A 9,804-nucleotide genomic window follows, 5' to 3' on the forward strand; every position below is an offset into this window, starting at 1 on the left:
GGCAGTATAATTGAATGAATTACCCTGTCCACCTATAATGTCACTGCAAAAACACAAAAAAACTATTCCTTACAATTTGACCTTTCGAAATATACAAAAAATGCAATGAGCGATACCTATATTTAAAATAATATTTTGAAATCTGGATATACATTTAGGTCATTTTACATTTCTGCCTGTCAATATATTTCCACCCATATACAGTAGGTGCATAATGTTTATATTTTGACACAATTATAATACAGGCTACAGTAGGCTATATAGGCAACCACATCCATATATCTTTAAAGGAGCAATTAAGGAATGGGTACAGGGGCTGTTAATTAGTCCTTGAATAGGCCTACATAATAAGTCCCTGCTACTATTTTTGTGTGTGATATGTATCAAACATTCAACAGAGTTATAGTTCATTCAATGTTATGAGTGAATGTCATAAACTTCTGTATCAACAGAACCTGTGGCAAGATATTACACTGTTCACACAAAGTGTGTGAAAGAGAGAGAGAGAGAGAGAGAGAGAGAGAGAGAGAGAGAGAGAGAGAGAGAGAGAGAGAGAGAGAGAGAGAGAGAGAGAGAGAGAGAGAGACACATGTGTGTGTACATTTTATTCACAGAAGCTATAAGCCACCATCATCGCGTTTTCAAAGGTGAGGTTTCCCCTTGCCAAGTTCACTAATGTTGATGGTTGCTGTAGCTCTGCTACCAACCTGGTTCACATTATTCTTCCATTAAGTGACTACACTTTAAACAGTCGGCTCCAGTTAGTGGGAGCCAAGCTGAGGGCCGCGCGCCTGAACGTTCCCCAACAGAGATAAATAGGCCCTTGGCAGTGCTGTATTTACTCAAGTACTGTACAATTGTACAATTTTAAGGTTTTAATTTTATTTTACTGGAGTATTTCCAGTTTCCAATACTTTTGTACTTATACAGTACATCACTATACATCTCATATCCAAATGTGGTACTTTTATGCCACTATATTTATTTGAAAACTTCAGTTACTTTTTGATTATTATTACAAAACATACATTAACTACTTCAACCCTATATTAGGCTATACATTTTTCCATTTGAAAATGGAAAACACATTGTGAGCTTGTAGATCTGCTATTTTCTAAGATTTGTATACATTTGAAAACTTGAAAAGGGACTTGTTTACTTTTGCTACTGATGCCAATACTTTTGTGCTTTTACTCAAGTAAATATTTAATTCCGTACTTCCACTTGTAACAGAGTAGGCTACTTCTAAATTGCTGTGTTGATACTTTTACTTAAGTAAAACATTTAGGTACTTTTCCCACCAATGGCCCTTGGCAAGAACCAACGCAGCCCCTCTCTGCCCACACTTGAGAATACTTGTAATGGAAAGTCGATTGATTACAGTTCCCAACATCAGATTAAAGCTTATGACATGTTCTCGCTTTTAAGTTCGTAAACGTACCAGGCTAGTTAAAATAACATTAAACAACAAGGGGGGCTTGGAAGCTTGCGCGTGGACCAAATGGCATCCTTTGTGGTTATGACTAAGATGTTTGCAGCAAGTTTTCACATGAAGTCTAACCACAACAGTCAGCAACTTGCATAAACGTGTGGAAAAGCAAAGAGAGGCGATGTGCAATTATAGTGTCAGTAAAGCATGCCATAGTGATTTAATTTAACAATCAATCCACCATCTGAATATTGTGATATTTGGCCTACAGTTAGCCTATTATTTTTGCCTAGATATAGCCTATAGATCAGTAGTTCCCAAAGTGGATTCCATGGACTCTGTAGGTTCCTTTATGGGGCCTAAAGTGACCCATACAAGTCTGTAACTCTGAGTCTCTGACCGTGTGGGCTACAAATGTAACCAAATGGACCCTAACGGGTAACCTACATTTGGTTCCATTTGCACACTGTCAGAGTTAAGGGGAAACCTTGAAATGTTAAACACTGGTCTATATGGATACATACAATATTTGATCTCTCAAATTTCATTTCATATATTATGTGATCTCTTACCTAATAATCCTTTGGACGGCTGCGGGTCTCTCTCGGACTGGATGGGCAGCGCTGGAGGCTTGAGCCTGGACTCCACGGCCACGGAGTGGATCCACGCGCAACACAGGACGCACAGCAAGGCGCGCTGCAGCGCACGGCGAGCCTGCATCATCCAACAACAACACAAAAACCCCTTCTTCAACTTTGTCCTTTCACTATCCGCGACGATTGAAGAAAGCCTCAAAGAGATAAAAAAAAGAAAGACTTCGACCGTTTTAAAAAATTCCCCCCAAAAAGATTAAGTTCTCCCCTACGTCCGAACGTCAAGTGAAGTGACCGTGTGTGTAGTGTCTAGTGTGGAGTGTTTGGAGAGAGTCACGTCCTTTTAAATCATCCGAGCTATGCGAGAGACAGAGGGAGTAGAAGAGATGAGAGAGATAAAGTGTTCAAACAAGACAAGACAAGAGAGGCTCTCCTAGGATAGGATATGTCCGTTTCGACCTCCCGAAAAGCTTATGTGTGTCTGTCCAGTTGTCCCCGCGGGAAGCCTTCTGCTTTATACTCTCCTGACAGCTTGGAGCAGGCAGCAGTGGGGAGGGGAGGGGTGGGAACGGGGTGGGGGCGGGATGGGTGGGTGGGGGCGGGTGATGGAAATGGGACTTGGAGGAGGAGGAGGGTCAATAAGTCCCCAACCGCTAATGCCATGTAATATATTTCTGAACACCTAGTGAGAGACATGTACAGTGAGGAATGTGTGCGTGCTATGTCTGCTGTGTGTGCAGAGGCGTCAATTGGGTATGGCAAGGTATGGCAGCTGCCATAGGCCTACCTTGGCTACAGGGTAAAACAATAAATAAATGTACTTCTTAAAATAGATTCATCATTCCTGTGGCGCGCGTGCAAGACACCAGTCATGTTGCCATACCTTAGCTTTTGCTGGACTGACGCCACTGTGTGTGTGTGGAGCTGTGCGTGGAACCGTCGTGTATTTACTCAAGTGCGTTTGGAGCATGAGACCTAAGTGGCTTAACAGAAACAAATGAAAATAGTTGGAATACCTCGTATGGCAACTTTTCAAATTGTCTGGGCCCTTCTTCTCTAGCAGTGCTCTGTCCCTCCCTTTAGACCTCTCGGTGCTTATTTTGGCTTTACCGAAAGCCCTCTACCTTCACAAGCATACTTAAAAAACAATTTATTGTGAATTAGGAGCCATTTCTCATGCGCACTGGGGACATTTTTTTTTTAGCCCGATTCATTAAATGTCATACCGATGTCAGCCAATTCGGTGCTGCTTATCCGGCATGCAGTAAAGGGTCCTGAATGGTTATTACATTGATTTGAGGATTGTTGTCCCCTTGTTAAACACATTTGCCATTTGAACCCAACGGACGTCCCCTGGAGAGCATGAAGAACGGTCGATATTACTGCAGCCATGATCATTCATACAAATCACAGCAGGGTCAAGCTCATTACTAAAACAAAGCTCAAAGGAATAATATTAACTGGGCCAGTTATATAATACTAGGCTACTAGTACCATACTACTAATAACAATAATGATATTAATTGGAATTGATTGATTATATTGCATTTTTTTATTTAGGAATAACCCCTTGAGATGAACCATCTCGTTTTCAAGGAGCTCCGCTATTTACAAGATTGATTGATTGATTGATTGATTGATTGATTGATTGATTGATTGAATGAATGAATGAATGAATGAATACTTTATTAAAGGTTTGTATAGGACAAGGTGACAGTACAGTTGTACAACAAGACCGTAAAGGACTTTTTTTTTGTGTAATCCTTTTAGACCAAAGTGTTTTGACTGTGCTCGTGCTGTTTTACATTTCGGTCTAATAAAATATTCAATCAACCAATCAACAATAGGCTAAACTATAATTGGTTTATGGTTCACACTCTAGTCTAAAGGACCATACAAGTAAGCTAATTCATAGAGGGGGTTGATTGTAGAAGAGCCATAATTCTTTGATAGGGACATAAAAGACAGGATGGTATTGATTGATCATCTATAAAGATATTCAAACCCTATTTTGCTTGTCAAGGGAATTAGCTAATTTATCACATAACAATAGCATCAATTGTAGACCTCCCAAGCCTATTATGCAATCTCTATATTTACAATTGATGGAGCTTAAAGGTTATCTGGGCAGCCAACTAATGGTAAACTTATAAAGAGCGAATTCGTTTATAGTTTAAGACTTTAAGTAGTTAAATCGAAATGTTTGACACTTTAGAACAAGTAGGCCTATCAAATCCATCCAGTGTGTGTCAAAGCTGCAGGGCTCGAGGTGCGAGCCAGAGGCCAAGTTGAAGGTGTTGTTTTTATGCATGTGTCCCATTAAGATTCACTTCCATCAAGGTGTTGTTTTTATGCATGTGTCCCATTAAGTTTCACTTCCATCACGGTGTGGGAGATCACACGGAGAGCGTCTGTCTCCCCCCCTCTGAATGGAAACCGATGATGGTCTGTTTGCAGTTCATCATCGGGTGATAATCGACGCCTTTATTTTAGGCCATACGCGAGGTGACAAGTGGAGTAACTGGGGTCCATCATAGCCTATACAATTTCTTGTGTATTGGAGGTTCAGTGTTAGACTTTACGCATGACGCAAACGAGTCCCCAGCCAGCGTCGATATCGGTATCGTTAATGGGCTATTGTTCTCAACAAAAGCCGATACTCTAACAAACGTAAAGCCTATCATATTTTTGTGTTGGTGTTATTAATATCTTTAGGGCGGTTATAAAATGAGCCGTGGCGCGCTGTCTGTCCATAATGTGCGGAATGAGATTACGCATGGCTATATGTATATGATTTCCAATTAAACTAATATTGCAAGGTCCTCTCATTCATTCATCACAGGAATCAAAGTCCATCTGGGGGTTTGTATAGTCTTGGCGTGTGTTTCTGGTTAAAATCAGGAGAATGGAAGGGTAGTCTACGAGCAAAGGAAAGGAGAGAGACGGGGGGCTCCTCTGAAGTAATTTCTAATATGCCAAGAAACATTACTGTCCAATAAAATCGATTAACCGTGAACGGCATTTTATGAGTCTGGGTAAAGTTACACTTCCGATCGAGACTTAATTTGAAACAGACACAACATTGTTCTTTTTTATATCACTCAACGGCGGTAGAGCATTGTCTCTCTCTCGGGAGAAGGTGAGTCCACTTAAAGGCTATTTTGCACTTTATAGGCCTGAAACTTTAAGTGTGCATCATTAAAAGAACATTTATCAAATCCTCTCCTTTCATGCATCGATAGACACGTTTTGGGTGAACCCCAGGGGTCCTTGAGAGAGGGGGGTCCCAGATAAATGATAGTTAGAAACCAAATGGACCCTTATGGGTATGTAACTTAGAGAGTGTACACAAGGAACCAAATGGACATTTGGTTCCATTTGTACACTCTCGGAGTTAAATTAACATGTTGAATTAACACGTTTGAGAACCATGCACTGCCATAAAGGATGTGGACATAGGCTAAAGGCTATTCTGTGTATTTGAGCGGTCTCGTTTCCAGACACCCTGTTGCATAAATGCAACTTTGTTTAATTGTAATCCCCCCTCCCTCCTCTGTCTGACTGCAGCGCGCACTATGCGCACCGCATCCTGTTTTCTGCAAGGGCGTGCAGGGAGGTGTGAATATTCAGACAGAGGCAGAGTACTGCTGGCACATGTCGCGCGCGTGCTGCGTATACACACACACACACACACACACACACACACACACACACACACACACACACACACACACACACACACACACACACTCATACGCGCGCGCGCGCAACTCCACCCACCGACCACCTGTTCAACAGCCCGTGAAACGGCCTGATGCTGCAACAAGTAGCCCAGCCATCAGGCTGATATGGATGACATCATCACCAAGTCGTTTACGCATTATTATTATGCCACCAAGAAAGATGGTCCCACACCTATTTACACAAATTACATTGATCTCCTTCCTGTAATTATGATGGAGCAGGCTAATTATTTCTGACTCAGAGCTAGATAAAGCTGCAGCATGGCTGGCTGGCTGTGTTTTTTGTGTATGCCTCCTTTTTTTTAATCGGTGCCAGACATCAAAACAAAGGAGTTTGGCTTTATTGGCTATAATAATTCGAGGGAATAGATAGGTCCATTATTATTATTTAGATCAAACAAAGATATTGAATGTTATAGGGACAGGCCTACTGACAAATCTGTATAGGCTCAGTAAAATCCAATGTTCATTCTCAACATCATAAACATGTTTCTTCTTGTATTTAGAGTGCATATGGCAGGTTGTATTGGTCATCTAATGGGATCATTACATGGTCAATTTAACCTGGTGTAAGACAGTCCGTTTTACAACCCACACTGTGGTCCTAAACGGCGAGTGGCAGTGGCGTCAGTTTCTGAAAAGGCTAAGGTATGGCAACATGACTGGTGTCGCGCGTGCAAGACACCAGTAATGTTGCCATACCTTAGCAAAAGGCACGATGAAAATTACATTTAATTATTTCCCCCTGTAGCCTATTTAAAGAAAATAGAAAAAAATAATAATAATCAAAATGACAGTATTGAGTAAATGTTTAGTTACTTTCCACCACTACTCCATGAAAAGGCGACTGGAACAATAGCCTATTATGCCTATTATGAAGATTCAAAGATCCAGCTTTATGATCAACGGACACCGATTGCAATTTGATTAGGTGTCAGACATTGTGGACAAAACACAGCAGTACCAATACACAACAGCGCATATTCCATGGGTGCAAATGAAACTCAAGTCTTGAAGAGGTGATGTTTATTCATGCATTCAATTTGTAGACAGTATAGGCCCACTCAAAATTCTCCAGACAGCCTAGGCCTACTCAAAAACTGTGGAATGGAGGTGGACACATTAGCCTATGTGCAAACTGAAACCCAAACGACTTCTAGCCTATTCTCTAGCCAAGTGGTTCCAAAACGTTTTACCCTGGCCCTGAGACACAAAAGAGAAATTGGACGTTTGCCAACCAGGACCCAATTGTGAAAACAGCAGATCTTAAAGTGATCCCTGACTAATACGACAAATATGCCTTAATACATTATAATTGTCCTCTATAACTACAATGTAATGTAAAATCAAAAACACCTTAAATATTTTATTTCTTCTAGAAATAGCTAATCTTTCACTCAGTAGGGGAAATGCCTGTCGCAAGTTGATGATTTCAAAAAAATGTTGAAATGTCGTGTCATTTTTATGGCATGCATGTGCAAAAAAAAAAACACAAACACATTTGAAATATTGATTTGATGCTCATATTAACCATATAAGTATTAAGTTTGTTTTTATTTTCACATGCATGCCATAAATTCCATAGGGATAGATCACACTTGACATTTATGACATCATTAACTTGCGACGAGCATTTCCCCTATTGAGTGAAAGATTAGATATTTCTAGAATAAATAAAATAATTTAGGTGTTTTTAATTTTACATTGTAGTTATAGAGGACAATTATAATGTATTAAGGCATATTTTTTCGTATTAGTCAGGGATCACTTTAAAGTGATTGTAGATAGGATTTATATTTTATTTTCTTCCTAGATTTCACTTTATTTATAAATGAAAATACTAAGAAAAATAATTGGATTTTATTTTTATTCATGAAATGTATATATTTATATTTATTCCTAGGAACTAAACTGTCTAAACATGAGAGAATAGCCTATACAAAGTGAGGTTTTTTTTTTTTACCATGGTCGTGCTCACCGGCGCGCAACCAGGGCAAACTGCTGCCGTGGAACGCAATCAGCGCGCAGGAGACATAATAGGGCTGTTTTGGGAACCGTGTGGCGTCGGCGTATTGTTTACTTTGACACATCTGAGAATATTACACCTGTGATTCATCATCCCTCCCATCACTGCAATTATGAGCGAGTCGTTGTCCTGAAACAGGCTGCATGCAGAAGCAACACGTCCAATTAGCCACCAAAAAGCCATGTATCAGCCACGATAACTTAACCTACGCTTATCTAACTTTTTCCCAGTCTCCCCATGCATGCACTCCGACAATGCCAGATCTCCCCCTCATAAAATTACGCATTCCTTTTAGATTCATTCGCTCGGGTCTTTATTTTGTTTACAAGAGTTAAATTACTCCAGCGCTGGTTTGTTTGATCTCAGGGGAGCCAAACTGGCCACAAGTTTCACTCACTTTTCTTGCGGTAAATACCTAGACCATTAACCATCACCACAGTCACCCCGATTAGAAAGAAATCCTTTGACTCATAGATACGCACTAAGTACATTGATCATAGTATTAGCCATGAATGGAAAATGATTCCTATGTGAGTTGCTCACCATCTTCCCTCCAAAGTGCTGAAAAGTGCAATGCAGTATTGCCTGTGACTGAATTCTATTTTTCATTGATTGACATTGAATAGGCTACTTTATTAGGCTAACAGTTTGCAAAGCCAAACACAGGGAAGTACAGTAGGGGGTTGCTAATAGGATTTTAAACTCAAGAAACCCTATGCTAGTTTCCATTGGGGTCCTTTGTACTCAATTCATGTTCAATAAAAACTAGAAGCAGTGCTCTTCCAAGCACAGGTCTCCGCCAGGTCAGGTAGGTTATTGTGGCCTTCTGGTGGCGCTATAATAGGTCAGTGTGAAAGGGGTGCCATGTCTTCTTCAGCCTTTCACAGCAATCAGACGCTGCATTCATGATTTGAGGCATTTTGTTCTAAAAATGTGTTTAGCAAAAGTCGACCTTCTGGTGGCGCTATAACAGGCCAATGTGAAATGGGTGGCATTTGTTCCTCAACCTAAAAAAAAATAGTCTAAATTTCACAGAAATTGTGCGCTGCGTTCATGTTTTGAGGCATTTTGTCCAAAACAGACCAATCCTGCAAACTTTGGAAGCCAATGTTAACCAATTAGCCAGTAGCTATGCCCCTCCCAAAAAGCTGTTGTCCAATGCTAGCTTAGAATAACTTCCTGCTTGCCAAGGTTTGCCTTAGCAACAGCCTTGGCAAGCTGCCGGTTGCTAAGCTATCATTGGACAAAAGCTTTTACGGCTACTGGCTAATTAGGATGGAATATGAAATGTCAGACAGATCTGTCTTGCTCACATAATAGACATACTGTGTACCGATTTGTGTGATTTTCGGTTAAAATATTTAGGAGAAATACATTAAAAAAAGTTCATCATATGTCGGATTGGGAAGTGGGATTTCTTCCGCTGCCTGGAATGTGTGTGCAAAATGTCTTCGAAATCGCATTCTGTGTTCATGATTTGAGGCATTTTGTTCAAAACGGAGCACTCCAGCAAACTTTGGAAGCCAATCTTAGCCAATCAGGATGGAATATGAAAAATCAGAAAAACCTGTATTGTTTAATGATTCTAAAGTATAGCCTAGTAGACAGCCTACTCAAAAACTGTGGAATGGAGACGGACACATGTGCAAACTGAAACCCAAACGAGTTCTATTCTTTAGCCAAAAAGTTCCAGAACGTTCTACCTCGAGACCCAAAAGAGAAATTAGACGTTTGACCAGGGCCCAGTACTCTCCAAAAAATGTGTTTTGCACAAATCGGCCTCCTGGTGGCGCTATAACAGGTCCATGCAAAAGATTGGTGGCAGAGGTTCTGCTCTGGCACCAAGGGAGTGTGCATGCATAGATAGTTTCTCTGCCATCGTGCCAACGGTGCCAGAGATTAGCTGTTCACAGACGGAAGGACACACGGAGACAATAATAATAACAATACATTGAGATTACATTGAGATTTACAGTTTGGGTGGTCTGTAGGCCTATGGCTTAGAATTGTATA

At 40.6% G+C, this 9,804-nt stretch overlaps 1 protein-coding gene across 1 annotated transcript in view; it reads right to left on the minus strand.

Moving 5' to 3' along the window:
* chrd (chordin) overlaps positions 1 to 2,149 on the minus strand; it is a gene marked incomplete at its 5' end in the record, with an annotated part of 24,361 nt that extends 22,212 nt beyond the window's left edge. Inside the window, one exon of the mRNA XM_080732316.1 lies at positions 2,002 to 2,149. Within this exon, the coding sequence (XP_080588442.1) occupies positions 2,002 to 2,149 (148 nt within the window). The remainder of the gene's footprint in view (positions 1 to 2,001) is intronic.
* Between the last annotated feature and the right edge of the window lie 7,655 nt (positions 2,150 to 9,804).

The sequence above is a fragment of the Nannobrachium achirus genome (assembly GCF_963921795.1).
Source record: "Nannobrachium achirus genome assembly, chromosome: 8".
Taxonomy (NCBI): domain Eukaryota; kingdom Metazoa; phylum Chordata; class Actinopteri; order Myctophiformes; family Myctophidae; genus Nannobrachium; species Nannobrachium achirus.